At 34.5% G+C, this 19,317-nt stretch overlaps 2 protein-coding genes across 3 annotated transcripts in view; both read left to right on the top strand.

Annotated features, from left to right (window-relative positions):
• The window catches only part of LOC108734919 (ribokinase-like), a 14,923-nt gene extending 12,091 nt beyond the window's left edge, over positions 1–2,832 (top strand). The window contains exon 5 of the mRNA XM_018466684.2: positions 2,443–2,832. Within this exon, the coding sequence (XP_018322186.1) occupies positions 2,443–2,770 (328 nt within the window). The 3' untranslated portion in view covers positions 2,771–2,832. The remainder of the gene's footprint in view (positions 1–2,442) is intronic.
• A 2,814-nt stretch (positions 2,833–5,646) lies between these two features.
• LOC108734923 (ribokinase-like) lies at positions 5,647–18,278 on the top strand. Of its 2 annotated transcripts, none has more exons than XM_018466688.2 (6): positions 5,647–5,947; positions 10,304–10,418; positions 12,107–12,239; positions 14,790–15,071; positions 16,242–16,369; positions 17,908–18,278. In XM_018466688.2, the coding sequence occupies exons 2-6, from the start codon at positions 10,363–10,365 to the stop codon at positions 18,254–18,256; spliced, it is 948 nt and encodes a 315-aa protein (XP_018322190.1). In that variant the 5' UTR covers positions 5,647–5,947; positions 10,304–10,362; the 3' UTR covers positions 18,257–18,278. The 2 variants fall into 2 exon arrangements, with proteins under 2 accessions (XP_018322190.1, XP_018322191.1); XM_018466689.2 differs by lacking the exon at positions 5,647–5,947 and adding an exon at positions 9,755–9,837.
• Positions 18,279–19,317: the final 1,039 nt, after the last annotated feature.

Consider the following 19,317-nt stretch of genomic DNA (forward strand, 5'->3'; position numbering starts at 1 on the left):
TCTGAAATAAATGCAATTTTAAAGTTTTAATTATTATTTAAACATATTAAAAAGTTTTACGCTCATTATTAATAGAGATTGAAACTAAATATTTTTTTGTTTCGAAGTTGAAATCAAGGCATATTCACTGCCAAAAAGTCAGTTAAAAATTTTCCATATTATTCGTTATCTCTTATTTTATTCTAAGTTTTTGGTCCAATTCCAAATTTTCTCTCAAACAGTATACTTTTTTTTAGTACCTATAGATAGTATTCATTTACCTCATGATATGCTGCAAAACCTAATTAATCACGAATTTCTAATTTTATGTACTCTTGTCTGCGATTTTACCTCCCAAACATCCTTAAGTTCAAAGTAGAAACTTGAGACTGTATTAAATGACTAATTAAACTGAAGATTCGCCCAAATAACACTGATTACTGCGGACACGTGTTTCGCCCACTTCTCTAACTGCTTAAGTAGCGGGTATATCTTAGGCACGTGTTCAGGTGGATATAACAGAATCAATTTTTCAGTATCTTCACTTCTATTATTTTCTTTGTCTAAAAGGTTTGTGAGAATGTTTGATATTGAATTCAAACGTTCTACAACCATTTTGAGTTTATCTCGTAAAATGTTTGTAATTTTATCTTAAACGCTTAAAAGTTCTTTTCTACAAAACATATTTAATCAAAGCTCGCTCCATTGGATTCACAGTTATCAATTTTTGCCAGACGTCTTTGTTTTCGATGATGTGTATGAAAATCTTGTTCTGAATTAATTTTAACTTTTCTAGCAAAAATTTTGGCAGTTAAGTTTAGAATTACATTCTGTTGCTTTATTGAAATTAGGGATTCTCTGGTTCTATTAATAATGTTTATTGCATCTGCAATTTTCAAGTCTTCCTTACCTCTTTATTCCGTTTTTATAGTAACCCATCTTACTATCGGCTCTAAATATTAACCAGAAGTCCAATTTCTTGATCAAGTTGAAAAAACCAACTGAACAGATATTGGGGGTGGGGGTGGAGACAGCATCCCCGCATTTCTGGCTAGGGCTCTGATCATGATAGATGATGTGAAACACCGAGTCACATTACAACTGCTCTTTTTTAAAATGTCATTTTTGTGTGGAGTATGATAGTCAAAGAAAAGCCTCACATTCGGCATTCGTCAATTTCCGAATATTTGCATTTCGCCTAGTACAATTGGGAAGTATTCACCCACATATTTGTCATTTGTCCAGCATCTTTTCGTTGTGCAAAACGATTATTCGGTCTAATAGCATCAGTCAGAGTCAAATCAGAGTGATGGGACTATTTTTGGGGAATCCCCAATGTGTGGAACGGGCTTTACAAAGAACAACACACAACAATTCTCATCCCATAAAATTTTGATCTTCGAACTAAGTATGGAGCTAATATGTGCGAATGAAACAATGCCCAGAATATTTGGAATAGTTTTATAACTTTACAAGGCATATTGAAACTTATTATTAAGATCATAGATAATTAGTTTTAAGAATCCTTGTTTTATGTCGTAACCTCTTTACTTCTTAATGCAAGTGGACTAACAAGATAAATATAAGGGATATAAGACCAATTCTGAGCTTGCTTTTATCTGACTTTCATTAATATCTTAATTATTTTCAGTTTATTTAATAATGAAGTTGTATGTAAACTATTTAATATTAGGAAAGGAGGAGGTTATGCATCTTAGAACCCCCTTTGTGTGTATGTTTGTCTGTAGCAAAAATATGTATCAAATGAATGGGATGAACAAATACACACCATACAAAAATATTGACCCAAAAAATTGTAGCCCATTGCATTTAATAAATAATTCATTCGCAAATGTTACCAATTACACTTATATTTCAGTAAAAGGGTCGAAAAACATCGTCCAAAATTTCGAATAATTGTGTAGTGTTCGTCATTATTATCATCATCATTATACGGTCATCAGTCCTAAGACTGGTTGGACACGCACCTCCACTTTTTCCTATCCTAAACTAATCTTCGCATTTCCCTAAAACTAGAACAACCCACATCCTTAACATTTTGCGAACAATAATCTAATCTAGGCTTACATCTACCCCTGTTAACTCCCGTTTTTACCTCTAATATATCTCTGACTAGACCTTCATGCCTGAGAAGGTGTTCTACCAATCTATCTCACCTATTTATTATTGACTTCTATAGAGTCCTCTGTTCTCCTATTCTTTCTAATACCTCTTCGTTTCTAACCTTCTCTATCCACGGTATCCTCATCATTCGCCTGTAACACCATATTTCAAACGCTTCTAATCTTTTCTTTTCCGCAGCGCCCACCGTCCATGTTTCGCACCCGTACAATGCCACAATCCAAATATACACCTTTAACCTTTGTCTAGTGTTATCGAAAATAAATAGATAAGCGACAGCATAATTAAGTATTAACGTTTAAAGTTATTTTCTTTTCACAGCGATGGAAGAGAAGCTGTGCAGAGATTGTTAAGAAAGGGATGTAAAAGTGTAATTTTAACTTTGGGTTCTCAAGGTGCTCTTTATGCCACTCCTGACAGAATTGACCATGTAACAACACCAACTGTGAAATGTGTTGACACAACAGGGGCTGGAGATGCTTTTATTGGTGCTTTAGCATATCTTTTGGCTCATGAGAAAAATTCTGATATTCTTGAAATTATTAAATTTGCTTGTTTTGCTGCAACAGATTCTGTTACAAGGCCAGGAACGCAGGCAAGCTTTCCGGATTTGCAAATTTTTAGCAAATACGATGAAATGAATAATTAATTAAAATAAAAACATTTTCTTAAAGAAATTAATTGCTCCTAACAATAATAATTATTCGATGTGATTTTAAATAACATTCGCAATGTCCACTAATTTTAACAATAATATGTAGTTAAAAATGTAATTACTATTCCTGATTGCAATAAAAATTGAGAGAAAAAAGCCTTTTGGTTTTATCAAATCAAATATATATATATATATATATATGTATATGGGAGTAACTGAAAATTTTGAATTTTTTGTAGGTAACTGGCATTTTTAACATATTTTTCTTATCACAAACATCAAATAAAAACGAAATGAATGACGGCGGGTGAATGTCTCGTTATTTGTCAATGATTATGTTGCAACAGGCCTCTGCTTCTGCTTCCGCAAGTACGGAAGTTCCGCGTGCTTTCTGGTTCCGCATTTTCATAACGGAAACTTACCGGAACAAAATCTTATTTCTCATCTTTCTTAAAATCAATATATCGGAACAATAAAAAAAGTCGTAAAAATTTAGTACATTTATCTGTTGGCTGAACTCGACAAAAAAATTATTACAAAAATTTACTATTTACATCTATTTCCGTTATGACACTTCCGTTACAATTTTTCCCCAAAATCATTTTAGAGTAGCCTTGCTCCAAATAAATATTTCAAAAACTTGGAATTTACTGAACAGGCTTTTCTACATTCGTACGATAGCATGATATCGGATTGATTCGATTTCTGCAGTGTATCCTCGAATGGAGACACTTATCCGACGTTTCGACACTTGCTGTGATTGGCATCCTCAGGGAACGTGACGTACAATCCTTCGTTGCGGGTGTGTTTACGATAAGACTGCAATCGTCTCTAATTACCACACTCAATAAGTCATATCGTTCAGATCTGTTCTTAGTATTTGGGGAGAATACCCGTTCACTTCAAGTTTTTCTGTAGTGTCCATGGATCACTTAGGCAAATGTTGGAATACTTCATACATAATCTTTCACTCTCGTCTGTTTTCATTTCGTCTTATTCTTCTCACACCAGCCACCACCCACCCATTCCCACGATTCCTAAAAGAAGGTTCAAGAAGGCAATCCGTCCTATTCTCTGGCGTAGCCAGGAGGGACAACCCGCTCATCAGTATCAATAGCTGGTGATAATGAAACAGTCAAAAGTTTTAAAAATTTTCGAAAAGAGAACCAAGCGGCATGATCTAAACGTTCAGACCATTCCTTAGTATTCGGGAGAACACCCGTTCGATTGCAGGTGCATTTGTCTTCATCCAAGCTTTTCTATGGTTTCCTTGGATCACTTAGACAAATGCTGGAAGAGTAATATTCCATACATAATCTTTCACTCTCTTCTGTCTCCATTTCGTTCGTCTCATTCTTCTCACACCAATCACCACCCACCTATTCCCACGATTCCTAAAATAAGATTCAAGAAAGCATTCCGCCTTATTCTCAGGAGGGACTACCCGCTCACTAGCATCAGTAGCTGGTGATAATGAAACAGTCAAAAGTTTTAAAAATTTTCGAAAAGACAACCAAGCGGCATGATCTAAATGTTCAGACTATCCCTTAGTATTCGGGAGAACACCCTTTCGATTGCAGGTGCATTTGTTTTCATCCAAGTTTTTCTATGGTTTCCTTGGATCACTTAGGCATATGCTGGGACAGTAATAATATTCCATAAACACTCTTTCAGTTCTCTTCTGTTTTCATTCCAACGTTTCCATAAAGAAGACTGAATAGGTCTTCCCGCCCTAATCTCTGGGTAACCCGGAGGGATTAACCGCCTATCTGAGTTAGCACCTGGTGGAAATAAAACACCCAAACGTTTTGAAATTCATAAAGGGAGAGCGAGCAGCATGACCTAAAGGTTTTGATCACTATTTAGCATTCGGGAGGACACCGGTTCGATTCCGAATCCGTCTGACCTTTTTCAATTTTTCTGTGGCTTACATGGATGACTTATTAGGCAGTAACAATATTTTTTGTCATGTTAGCGCGGAAAGCTCGTTTTGCATGCTATGAAATAGGAAAGAAATGGCCTCTTTTCAGCCGTGTTTTAGTCGGGAGGAAATGAAATTAGTCTTTTGAGCGCATGCGCTCAAGTTTATGGGCATGCGCAGAAATCAGTTGTTCAATGACAATGTCTTTCTAACCTCTAAATCATTTACTCTTATTTGGCCAAATATCAATTTAATAACGAGCGTTCCGCATAAACATGACAAAAAATAGTATACGTACCTCGAGAAGAAACAGGGTTGTCTTAGACTGCATGTTTTCACATTGCAGTCTGAAATAACCCTGCTTCTTCCCTCGATACGTAATGTACTATTACAGATGCAATTATCCATTTCTGTCCTCATTTCGTCCGTCTCATTATTTTCATCCCCACCATTAATTCCTAAAGTAAAGGTCTCCAACCTGCGTTCCGCGGGCCGCCTGCGGTCCACGGAAGCTTCATTGGGGGCTCATTAATAGCTTAGCCAAATTTAATTAATATACATATAATTTCGTAAACTTAATTAGAACAACAGTCTAACATCTTTTTAATGAGCGCCACTCGTAATGACATCGCTATAAACCGGTTTTGTCCTAATGGCACATTCATGAGCCCTTGTATTGTGGTCCGCCGAATCAAAATCAAAATATTTTCGGCCCTTGACTTTAAAAAGGTTGAAGACCCCTGTCCTGGAGGGAAGCAGAAAAATTGGTGACGGGGTTAATTTAAAGAAAAATTATTTCACGTAAGTATAAAATATTTTCGTTTTAGTTACTCAAACACCTTTTAAATATTGCGCTAGTCAAAATCTGAACTTTTGTGTAAATAAGGAAGGTATAAACAATCCATAATCGCCTTAAAGATATAAATTGTACCGTGCCACTTATTGTTAGCGTTTCATTCTGTACGTATGTAGATGTTGCTTAAGCGTGAAAAATTCTACACAGGAAGGTCAACAAGAAGGTAACAAACCCATACACTATGCCCATACGAATGGAGCAGTGTGGATAGGTTGCAATGTACTCCTAGATATTATTGTATACCATAAGTCATAAGTTTACCGTACAGTTTCTGGTAAAAAATTAATTGAGAAATCTATAAAGTTTTACTACAGTTAAATTAAATTTCTGTTTATTCGTACAACATCAAACAATTCAGTAGGCAATCGGATACTCACTAATTTTGAAAGGAAGGGTAAGCCAAAGTTGTTTTTTTTTCTTTTAACTTACAATTTATTGCATGTTTAAGTAAGTTTTGAAAACAATTACAAAGATCAATTGTTTCTTAAGAAATTTAGCTGCCCGCTTGATTGATTTGTTTCCAAATTACTGCTGAATTAATTTCTTTGGATTATATTCAAATTATATTGTAGCTATAAATATCTATGCATATAACTTTTAAAAATTTTGTTCTTTTATACAATGAGACTTCTACTTCTAAAAAGACTACTATTTCACTTTTTAATGCTATTTTTTAATTAGGTTAATTATCGCGCTTTATAATTCCATTTAATTGCTTCTATTATGAACGCAATTTATTGTATGAATTTAAGTATTCTTAAAATTATTTTTCAATTATAATTTATCTCCATACGAACAAATTTACTTTAATTAATACATATTTATCTAATATTGTTTTCGATTTTAGGCACCCAGAATTTTAATTTAACTTATCTTTCAACGTTTTAATTTTACCTTTTTAGTGTATTATCTCAAATATTTTGTTGAACATGATACAACATTATTATTATTATTGGTTTAACATATTGAAACTTTATTAAAGCTGGCAAGATATTCTGCACTCAATAAATTTTGTAAACATTACCCTCAAATAAAAATATGTAGGTACAAATTCCTGAATATCAAAAAGATAACTATTAAATGCAAATGTATAAAGATGATACATTTGCGAGAATTTATTGATATTAATAGAAAAGTTTATATCAGTCTATTGATAGTGTTTATCACACATTAAGTGCGCGGGTCAAAATATGAACACGATAAAATAAACGCCGCGTTCATACTACATGCTCGTGGCACGTTAGCTGTTGTTTTTACCGAAATATCGGGGCAAGTATTATTATATTGTTATCACCAGAATAAAATCATCACCAGAGGCGTAGTAGACATGTAAAATAAAAAACAAACAACAAACAATAAAAAGAAACAAATAAGTATCAGTTTATTAATCATCATCATAAGGCCATCAGTCCTAAGACTGGTTGGACACGTACCTCTACTCTATCCTGAGCTAAACTTCGCATTTCCCTAAAAATAGAACTTCCCACATCCTTAACTATTTGCAAATAGTAATCTAATCTAGGTCTTCCTCTACCCCTCCTAACTCCTGTTTCTGCCTCTAATATGTTTCTGACTAGACTAGAAAATGTCCTACCAACCTATCTCGCCTATTTCTTATTCACTTCCACAGAGTCCTCTGTTCTCCTATTCTTTCTAATACCTATCTCTTCGTTTCTAACCTTCTATATCCACAGTATTCTCATCATTTGCCTGTAACACCACATTTCGAACGCTTGTGACCTTTTCTTTTCCGCAGCGCCAACCATCCATGTTTCGCACCCATGAAGCTCCAAACACACACTTTTAACAACGTTTTTCGAATTTCTAACTTGACCCTTCGCTTTCCTCTGCTTTAGATCCCTACTACTCCTTCCGTCCTGACTTATCTGACTTCCTAGGTACTTAAAATAAGCCACTTCTTCTAATTTTTCATCTCTTGTCTTTATATTCACCTTTTCCCAATTTTTTTTCCCTTGCATACCAGTATTTTTGTTTTACTTTTATTTATTTTCATACAGTACTGTTTTGTTAATACCGAACATTTGCATGTAAGCAGTTTTGAAAGTAGTGCTTGCGTAGGTTGCAGATACAAGTCATGACATTCTAACTTCATCAAGAAGGAGTGTAGGATGACCAGTTACTTGGCTTAAGCGTGCGTGATTAAAATACGCGCTATAAAAATACAAATATTTTTGTAGAAGTTGATTTATACTTTCACGGTTGTCGTTTAAAGAAACTGATTTTTCCGGATTCTAACCGCGTGCTATACATGAAATCACCATGACGGATCATGGTGGCGTCAAAAGTGTTCAACTGCTGAAACACCAACGTTGGAGATCCTATATCGACAATGTGATGTTCCTGAAGATGTTCTTTGTGTAGGAAAGAGACGAAATGTCGAACACTTTTGACGCCACCATAATCCCTCATGATGATTTCATCAAAAAGACGCGCTTACAATCCTGAAATCTAATTTCTACAAGTATTTTTGTAGAATTTTGCCCGGAAAATTTATTTTGCAATCGAGTATTTCGTGAATATCGTACATAAGGTCGTAAGTGATATCAAATGAAAATTACTTGTGTCTATATATAAAGAAAACTCAAAACTATCGAAAAAGTTCATTGTGGCACTGTCGAAGGATCATTTTTACCATACTCCTACCGAAAGTATAATTTTTTCCCTGATTTTAGAGAAGAGAAAGTGTAACTTCCCTCCCGTGTAAGAGATCGCATTTACTCCTGCTCCTAATAAGGAGAAAATTGCGATTAATTTGGCTTACAATTAGATCTAGATCAATTTTATCGAAAAAATCATATTATGGCACTCCAATAATCGGAGAATTAATAACAATGTAATTTTTCTACTATGAAATTCAAAGAATCAAAACGTTTTTAACATTATGAAGAGTTTTCGTTATCCATAAATGTATATCTACTTAACATTGGAACAAAATTATGATAGATGACTTCTCATCATAACAATTTTTGAGGGAGGAGTGAAATTATCTTTTACCTAAATATAGCTTCTGGAATGAGTTCTCTATTAAGCAGCATTTTTCAAAATTCAGTATTTCCTGATGCAAACTGGAGTGATATTTTTTCCATGAAAATGACCGTCTTCATGTTCTTTATTTTATTTTTTTTTCTTTTGATATTGAGAAGCAAACCTCCTAATTCGATTTTTAACAGTACTGGTGTAATCATAGAATTCTTGGGAGAGGAAATTTCCGCTTTCTTCCCTTGGATCCGCCACTACCGTCAACTTTCCTTTTTGTTGCACACACTAAAGCAATTTTTTTGTCTATGCATTAAGATTGTAATTATGTAGAAACGTGTTCTAGTAAATTTTGCAATGAAAAAAAAAGAGTTTACTAATGTACAGGGTAAATTGTTTAATTTGATACCCTTTTATCATTATAAGAAGTAATATATTGAAAATTCAAAATAATGACTCATGTATTGGGATGTATTAACAAAACAGTATTATATGAAAATAAATAAAACTAAAATAGAAATACTGGTATGCAAGGGAAGAAAATGTAAGGAAAAAAGAGCGAATATAATGATAAGAGACAAAAAATCAAAAGTGTCTTGAAAGTCACTCAAGTCAAGACGGAAGGAGTAGTAGGGATATAAAGCAGACGATAGCGAAGGGCCGAGTCGCCTTCAATAAAAAGAAGTCACTTCTATGCTCGCGAACCGTTAATTTACAAATTCGAAAAAGGTTGTTAAAGGTGTATGTTTGGAGCGGGAAGCTGTATGGGTGCGAAACATGGACGGTGGGCGCTGCGGAAAAGAAAAGGTTAGAAGCGTTCAAAATGTGATGTAACAGGCGAATGAAGGGCACACCGTGGATAGAGAAGGTTAGAAACGAAGAGATATTAGAAAGAATAGGAGAACAGGAGACTCCATGGAAGTCAATAAGAAATAGGCGAGATAGATTGATAGGACATCTTCTCAGGCATGAAGGTTTAATCAGAGACATATTAGAAGCAGGGACAGCAGTCGAAAGGAGTAGAGGTAAACCTAGATTAGATTACTGTTCGCAAATAGTTAAGTATGTGGGTTGTTCTAATTTTAGGACATGGGAAGTTTAGTTCAGGATAGGAAAAAGCGAAGGTGCATGTCCAACCAGTCTTATGTCTGACGATCTTATGATGATGATGATTTGAAATGTGCTACTAGAATTTTCATACGTCTGTTAGTATACAGGGCAAAAGACAACAGTCCAATTTCGGGTCCGTCTATCCTCGTAGTCCTGCAAATTCCTTCGATCATTTAGGTAGTTGTTGTGTCAGATAATCTTTCACTTCACTTCCGTCTTCACTTCGTTTGTTTTGCTTTTTTATTTTAAAATTCGAATTACTTGAATTATTTAAAAATAGATAGTTTAATTGTCGCTGCAATTACTATTTATTTTATTATTAATATGTACACTTTCGAAGGGTAAAAAAAATTGAAACTGCATGAAAATAAGCTATCTCGATTTTTTCGAATTTGAATATCCGACCATAACAATCCAATACTGTGAATTTTATCAAATGAATTACATACACAAATGTACGCATATGTATACAAGAATAGCTCGTATTAGGTTACGAATTTAAATGAAATAATTATAACTGAAAAGTTGTTATCTATGTGCGCCACTGGAGTGGATATTAGTGTTTAAGTTTGTATTTACCGTGCACAATACACGTGAATGTTCGTGTGTATTGTTACAATATTTATTCAATTTAAATTTACAGTCGAATGTTGTCTCCTAAGTTTGGTTAGCAATTTATTGAAGTCTGAATAACTTCGAACGATGAGTTCGAACAACTATGTGTTTGGCGCAGGGGCCTGTGCAGTAGATCATGTGTGGTGAGTAGGTAGATATAAAATAGATAATTTATATTTTTTTGCTGTCCAAAGTTTCCTGTTGTAAATAAAACAGTTACAAAAAAGATCGGAGTAGTTTAAGCGGGAAGAATAAAAAAATCAAATATGCCATTCAGTAAAGTAAATAATAAAAATAATATAACCGTAGGCCTTATGTTTTTGTTGAAATGTTTATTTAAGGGTACCGTCTCAAATTTGACGATGCCGACCCAGCGGGTGTTTGTCAAAGTTTAATGATAATTGCTGACAATCTAACGGAAAATTCTAAATAAAGCCTCATCAAAATAGGATAATTAAATTTGCATTTTAACAATTGCAAAATAATATTAAGTAGATATCATAACTGAAGGCATATTCTTTTTAATACTACAAAATATAAGTACTTATTATATTAACAACGATTATACATATAGACTGAATATACGTACAACAATTGAATTTAGACGAATTTCGTGACTGCACTTCGTCAATAGAACTTTGTTAAAAAATAAATCTTCAGTTAGATCTGGGTTTCTTAACCACAAGACCGAGCAGCATGGCCTAGAGCAGGGATAGGTACATTTTTGACCTACAAGAGACATTTGAAGTAAAAATATTGTTTCATGAATTTCAAAGAATTTTGAAGAATTTATAATTCGGCTTTTTGTACATTTTATTTCGAATTTGCATTTGATAAAGAAGTAGTAAATAAAATACAACTTTATTCATCATTATTTATATGAATAGTGTTACAAAATATGGTACTATGCTAGACAAGATTGAAATAATATATATTAAAAAATCAGTGCGAACGGTGACCTTGCATTTCTCTAGAAAGATTTGGTAAGTCCGGCACAAGATTTTAGTTTAGATTTAACTAAATTTTAATTAGTTATTTGGCTTCTTAGCTTGCTCTTTATTAAGTTCATAGACGAGAAAATTCGCTCGAACGAATATGTTGACCCAAAGATTGCCAGCACACCAAAGGTCATTTTGGATCTTTGGTCATGGCATTCCGGAAGAGTATTCCAGGTATCTAAAATTAGTTCCTCAAACTTCGACATCCCTTTTAGAGCTGTCCAGTTATGCTGCGGCAAATGCAGAGTCAATAATAGAATATTCCACAGATAAAATTTCATTCTCTTCTGTCTTTATTTCGTCCGTCTCATCTTTCTCACCCCAACCACCACCCACCTAATACCACGATTCCTGAAGGGAGGCTGAAAAGGGCCTCTCTCTACCTTTCGGCATAGTCCACCCACCAGCTTCAGTAGCTGGTGGGAATGAATGATCTAAAAATTTTACTTTTTTCACCAGGAGTCGATGGACTCCTAGGGGTCCATATAAGGTGTAGTAGAATTAACAGTCTTAATGTATGCCATTAATTTATTTACAACACAAGTCAAAGTTATTATTTGTTATTGTTATTCTCCATAGTTCCCAATAAAAGTCCTTTTAAATTCCATACACTTGTTTTCTTTTCTAATAATTCTATTCTAAAATAACCCGTAGGATTTGAAATACTACAAAAATGTTAAGGACTCTAAATTAAACGAACAGGCATCAGACTAATGTAATAAATAAAGGAACTGAAGAATATTTTTCACTATAAACATTAAACTAAAATTAGATCCATACATACATCTCGCCCTCTAACTGTGTATACATATACAAAGTTTTTATATTTTTAGCCTTGTACCAAGATTACCAGAAAAGGGGGAGACTTTGCTTGGAACAAAATACTGGACTCAATTTGGGGGGAAAGGTTCTAATGCATGTGTTACTGTATGTAAACTGGGTGGAAGGGCCTCTTTTCTTGGTAGGGTAAGTGTAATGCATTTCAAAGTAGATACAGTAATTGGTTATTAATTATAATATAATAAAAATTTGAATACGTTATGACAATAAAAAGAAGTCATTTCTATCCTCGCGAACGGTTAATTTAGAAATTCGAAAAAGGTTGTTAAAGGTGTATGTTTGGAACGCGGCGCTGTACGAGTGCGAAACATGGACAGTAGGCGCGGCGGAAAAAAAAAAGGTTAGAAGCGTTCAAAATGTGATGTTACCAGCGAATGATGAGGACACCGTGGATAGAGAAGGTTAGAAATGAAGAGGTATTAGAAAGAATAGGAGAATAGTCAATAAGAAATAGGCGAGATAGGTTGGTAGGACACCTTCTCAGGCATGAAGGTCTAATCAGAGACATATTAGAGACAGAAACGGGAGTTAGGAGGGGTAGAAGTAGACCTAGATTAGGTAACTGTTCGTAAATAGTTAAAGATGTGGGCTGTTCTAGTTTTAAGGAAATGCGAAGATTAGCTCAGGATTGGAAAGAGTGGAGGTGCGTGCCCAACTAGTCTTAGGACTGACGACCTTATGATGATAACGTCATGATATACATGTGTTAAATTCGTAGTTTAGGTACATACATATAAGCTTTGTTTTGATTAAATATTAGGCCCCGTGATACCTAATTCAGTTTCTTTCTGTTTTCAAACACATAGCATTTTATGTGTATGTAGGATTAAGAAGCTTATGTTATAAAAATATTTACATGTAGAGTTATATTTTATTTAAAAAGGTAAATATTTTTGTAGATTTCAGTACCTAAAGCCTTGTTGGTTTTATAGTTTCTTGTATTTACCTGTTTTTATGATTTACTTCGGTATTCTTGAAAATATTCAGAAGGCAAGACATGTTATATCATTATTATTTAATGATAACTTAAGATTATTCAGATAGTACATATATTAAATTCTTTGTCATCATGGAAAACACTATTTCAAGAGTACGGCTCCCTTAACAGTTCGGGAAGGGAGTAGAAAAGATACCGATGATTTGATCTCGATTTATTTGAAAAACAAAATTGATAGCCAGTAATCAGATGCTGGAAACTTCGTTGGTTGCTCGCCGCAGGACTTACCTACGATCACGGTACCGTTAGGGAGTTGTTTGACGGTTTATCCAAGCACTATTATTAATTATTATATTGTAATGTTCGTGGGTTTAACAAATTAACTTTTAAGACTCACAACGACAAAAAACTATTTATTTACCCTAATTATTATTAAACTTAAAAACACTATTAAATTATTACTAATTAGGTTATGAATTATTCTATTTATTTACACTACTGTTACTATTCACTGTTCTATTTATTTCACTTCTATCACTGTCAATTTATCACTTGATTCACTTCTGCAACGGTCAATTTATTTCTACTCTACTTCGGCGATAGTCTCTTCCTTTTTATACTCCCTTGCCTCCTTTCGGGAACGTTCTCCAGCCGTCCCGAAAAGTCTCGTTTTCATTGAACGGTTTAATTGCTTTCCCGGGACGCAGGTACGACACACACGTTTACAGATACGGCGCACACGAAGAAAAGCGTCCGCGGCTAGTCGGCGAATCGATAAGCCGCTCACACACACGTATGCCCGATCGCACACAAGCACGCTCGTAGTCGCTACAATATATTAAACAGGAAAATATATCCAAAAATGTGCCGAGCTCAATTAATTTTATATTTTCGAGTCAGTCAGGTAAAAAAGTATTTTCAAAAATGTAAAACCATTTGAGCTCGGCTCATCTTTGGATATGTTTTACTATTTAATATACTAACTGAAAAATTAATCATCAGCCACCCGTAAATGCTTGGACAAACTGTCAACCAGCCCCCTAAAGGTACCGTGATCGTAAGTGATAGTTCTACGGCGCTCAACCAACGATACTGTACCTGGCGAAATTTCCAGCAGCTGATTGCTGGCTGTCTATATTTTATCAAATAAATCGAAGTCATTTTTTTTTATTTAGATTATTCTCGAGGAGAGGAAATCTTCAAAAGACATCCCCTGAAAGGAGGTAGTGTCTGATTTTTACCGACTAAAACCCCTCCTCGAGTGGGGAGATAAACCTAAAAGTTGCTCATCTCCGGGAAGGAAATGGAAAGGTTGGGATTGGGAAGAGGATTGAGTTGGGAAAAGGGTTGAGTGTGTATATGGGGGAGGGAAGGGAGTATTTGAGGAGGGAAACCGTCGAAGTAGGTGGTCTACCTCTGAAGTGATGGGTCAAATTATAGGTATCTTCTGTACTTCCCTCTCGGACTATAACAAAAGACCTGGATATGAAATGCTTAGTTTGTCTCGGAATGATGTCATGCGTGGACTGATCTAAAATACATACACGTACTGAGATTATCTGTTCAGTTATAGTATCATGATCCAAAATTATCCAATATTGAAACGATGGCATGTCGCAGGACCTAATAGCTTCCATTTTATTTGTATAGAAATATAGATGATCACCATATTATTATTATTAATAAAATTGCTTCCTTATTTTGCGTTAAAAAATACTATATACCTACGTGTATTACAGGTCGGCGACGACTCATGGGCTGAAAAATTCATAGACAGTCTTGAAGAAAATAAGGTAGACTGTCATGTTATTAAAACGCCTGGTGTACACACTGGTACAGCATTCATAAATTTAACCACAGATGGTGAAAATCAAATTATCGGGGTTCTTGGGGCCAACAATAAAGTTAGTGTCGACGATGTGGACAATGTAAAAGAATTAATTCAAAATGCTGTAGTTGTTGTATGTTCTCTGGAGTTTCCAAATGAGACTGCCATTAAAATTTTGGAATCTTCGAGACGCGTAAGTAATAATCGCTTTACGTTCACCTTTCAATGATATATTTCATATGTAGGTGAAGAATCTTTTTACCATTAGAGGCCAAAATTGATTTTGGCAATAATACTGTAATGTTCGTGGGTTAAACAAAATTAACTTCTAAGACTGATAACGACAAAAACTATTTATTTACACTAATCTTGATATACCACTATTCACCGCGCTATTTATTTCACTGCTATCACTGTCAATTTATTTCTCTACGTCTCTCGGCGATTGTCTCTTCCTTTAAATACTCTTTTGTTTACTTTCTGGAACCTTCTCGAAACATCCGGGTAGTTTATAAAGGATTTGTGAATATGTCTGATATTGGGTTCAAACGTTCTACAAGTTTGTAATTGTACCTAAAGCTCTTAAAAATTATTTTTTAGAAAATATATTTATATCAAAGCTCGCTGCTTTGGATCCACAGTCATCAATTTTTGCCTTTGTTTTTGTTTTTGGTGATGTCTTTTGAAATCATGTTCTTAATTGATTCCAGCAACAATTTTGGCACTTTCTATTAAGTTTAAAATTTCTNACTTTCTATTAAGGTTAAAATTTCGTCTTTCTTTTGACTTATTAAAATAATAATTCTCTGGTTCCATTAATAATCTCTCTTACGTCTACAGTGTTCAAGTCTTCCTTTCCTTTTGTTATTTAATTATATTATATGTATACTTAAATACATATATATAGGTATGCTGTTTTTATAAGGGGCTTGCTTTGTATTAGAACAAAATTTCACTATAGGGTTTTTGGCTCGAATTTTTGACCAAAAGCTCGATTTCTTGATGATATTGCAAGGATAATATCTGCTAGCTGTGAAAACTCAGTGAACACCGATCTAAGGACCGATAGTTCATTTATGATCCCTATGCCCTTTTGTAATCTTATTACAGCCCGTACACGAATGCTCTTTCAGTTTCTCAAGCAGCTTTTACACGAAATTATGAAAGAAGCTTCTTTTTAACATGTATCCTAATTGATAACACAGTTTGAAAAAGTCAACTGAAGCAGATATTGGGAGGGGCACATCTCCTCCCCATGACTAGAGGCCTGACTACTAACTGTAAAAAGAAATACAACAATTTTAATTTTAATATTTTAGGCAAATTGACAGTAATCTTTTATTTAAAATGTTATTTTTTACAGTCGTCTATTTTAATTGCTGCCCCTTCACAAAAGAATCTGAATCCTGCCCTGTTTACTCTCCCTACGATATTTTGCGTGAATCAAACAGAAGCGGAGGTTTATTCCGGCATTAAAATAAACGATATAAGGTAAAATTCAAATATTGTTTCTTGACTGTCTTATTCGTACTATTTAAAATTTCTGCGATTCATAGTTGTTTGAGATCCATTTTCTTCCATCTTTAACCACATTATTATATTTAAAATTATACATATTCGACAAGTAAGTAATTTAAATTAAAAGAGCAAAAGGACGTATGTAAACTCTTCCAATTTCTACCCAAAACATGTATAAACTCATCCGATGGTCAATTTTCGTTGACCACTGTGGTATGCAAATTCAAGCCATTGTCCCATCTGATTTCTCAGATAGAAAATTACAGGATAAACAAGTTTTAATTGCCCTAATACGGCGACGGGTGCACTACAATTAAATTGTTCATACGGATTAAACTGTTGTTAAAAAGAGAAATAATCTGCATCTGGAGCAATGTTAAAATGTGTTTGATAGAAACGACAAAAACTTAAGAATAAAAATACTTTTTTTGTAGTACCTATTTAATTTTCTATATTTACTTAAGTAGAAAATATTTTTTAAGAAAACCTTGCAGGCATTTTCTCATTTTTTAAATATTGGAGTTTTCTAGGCTTAGTGGTGTTTGCACTACACCACCAGCTGTGATGATTGAACATGATTCATATTTTTCTGTTTGAAGTGATTGAGATATTGTTTTTCTATCTTTATGTTGTAGTTTCTATAGTTCAGCAACAAATAATTCTTCCTTTGCTTCCTTATTTGCTTCCATTTAAATGCTTTTCTCAAAAAAAAGATATATTTACATTTTAAATACAAGTATTACAAATAAATGACATCTCTGGCTGTGGCCAACTGTTCAGTTGACAAGACTCAACTGAAAAGTTTGTGACCTGGTGTGTCGGTTAATATGCCCGCGTATTCGTATTGTAACGTTCGTGGGTTTAACAAAATTAACTTTTAAGACTGATAACGACAAAACTATTTATTTACACTAATGTTGATATACCACTATTCACTGCGCTATTTATTTCACTGCTATCACTGTCAATTTATTTCCGGATTCACTTCTGCAACGGTCAGTTTATTTCTTCCTCTCTCGGCAATCGTCTCTTTCTTTAAATACTCTTTTGTTTACTTTCTGGAACCGTCTGGAAACATCCGGATCGTTTAGTTTTTCTTTGAATTGTTTAACTGCTTTCCCAGAACGCAGGTATGACATACACATTTACAAATACGGCGCACATGAAGAAATGCGCTCGCTACAGTATATTATATACCACTGATTTTACACGGGCAACTAAACTGTCGGACGACAAAACTGTAGTTCCAGTGCGCGCGTAGCCTTAGAGTATCTACTCATTCCAAGAAGCGGATGGTTTACATAGGGTTTTAATGTCTCTGTTAAAACCATCGGGTGAGTTTACATACCTGCCTAAGGAACAAAATATGTTTAGATATTACATTCCTCACCTAACATTAAAAAAGTTTTTGTAAGTTATATATATTTTTTTTTTCGTCACTATACCCAAAATTCGCGCTACCCTTTTATAATAAGTTTTTAACTTATTACATATTTTTTTTATATTGTTAGTGATCTGAAATTGGCAGTCTACAAACTATTAGAGAAGGGTTGCAACATTGTAATAATAACTTTGGGGGTCGATGGTGCCATTTACGCGTCTCGAAATGTTCCTACACCAGTGCACGTGATGTGTCCTGAGGTAGAATGTGTTGACAGCACAGGGGCAGGTGATGCTTTTGTCGGGGTACTAGCGTATTTAATGGCCTACAAGCGACATTTGTCATTGAAAGAAATGGTGGAAGCTGCCTGTCATTGTGCCGCTTACACGGTATGCAGAAAAGGATCTCAGAGTGCCATGCCCGACGAAAGCGTTCTTAATGAATTTTTGGATAGTAAAATAACTTCAGTGTTTTATTAAAATCAATAAAAGTAACTTTTTATATATTTGTTTTATTCATATAGTAGGTACCTACCTATAGTAGGGATGTTTCCAAAGTTCTGAGAATTTAGCTATAATTTTTATTATTTTGTTAATTTTTGTCAATATTATAATGTAGTTTTCCAACGTAATCTCCATTCAACTGAATATATTTATCCCAACGATTTTTTCGGTCTCCTCAATCCACCTATTTATGGCACGTTTTACGTCAGTTAAACTATTAAATAGGTGTTATAGGCGGATGATGAGGATTTCGTGGGTAGAAAAGGTTAGAAATGAAGAGGTATTGGAAAGAATAGGAGAACAGACGACTCTATGGAAGTCAATAAAAAATAGGCGAGATAGGTTGGTAGGACACCTTCTCAGGCATGAAGGTCTAGTCAGAGACATATTAGAGGCAGAAACAGGAGTTAGGAGGGGTAGAGGTAGACCTAGATTAGATTACTCTTCGCAAATAGTTAAGGATGTGGGCTGTTCTAGTTTTAGGGAAATGCGAAGTTTAGCTCAGGATAGGAAAGAGTGGAGGTACGTGTCCAACCAGTCTTAGGACTGATGACCTTATGATGATGATGATGATGAAACTATTAAATCGAACAACCCTTGAGGGTGTTTTCATGTCTGGGAACAGATGATAATCAGTGGGTGCAAGGTGGATGCGGAAACAATTCTTATACTAAATCGTTAAAAAAAAACATCCTTAGTTTTTTTTGCGGTGTGTGGTTTTCACCAGATAATCCATAAAAATAATCCCTTGGCAATCCCAGAAAATCCTAAGCATTACCTTTCCAACAGACGGAACTGCACGGGCCTTTAGTGGGGGCCCCTCTTCAAGTTTGCGCCATTCTTTGGATTGACTTTTGGTCTCAACATTGAAATAAGGAAACTACGTTTCGTCAGTGGTTACTATTCGTTGCCAAAATTCATCACTGTAACGAGTTAAAAGCTCTTGAAGTTGACGACAAGTATCAGACCTATTGAGTTTTTGTTCTGGTCCCAGCGCGCCGAAACTTAACTGAATACATTTATGCCAACGATAAATT

This window comes from Agrilus planipennis, unplaced genomic scaffold (genome assembly GCF_000699045.2).
Source record: "Agrilus planipennis isolate EAB-ADULT unplaced genomic scaffold, Apla_2.0 scaffold84, whole genome shotgun sequence".
Taxonomy (NCBI): Eukaryota; Metazoa; Arthropoda; class Insecta; order Coleoptera; family Buprestidae; genus Agrilus; species Agrilus planipennis.

What these genes read in the sequence shown, in the direction of transcription:
- LOC108734923 (XM_018466688.2), top strand. Translation starts at nt 10,363, where the DNA reads ATGAGTTCGAACAACTATGTGTTTGGCGCAGGGGCCTGTGCAGTAGAT. An exon ending in TGTGCAGTAGATCATGTGTG is followed by an intron (nt 10,419 to 12,106) that starts GTGAGTAGGTAG and finishes TTATATTTTTAG; the next exon opens with CCTTGTACCAAGATTACCAG. An exon ending in GGGCCTCTTTTCTTGGTAGG is followed by an intron (nt 12,240 to 14,789) that starts GTAAGTGTAATG and finishes CGTGTATTACAG; the next exon opens with GTCGGCGACGACTCATGGGC.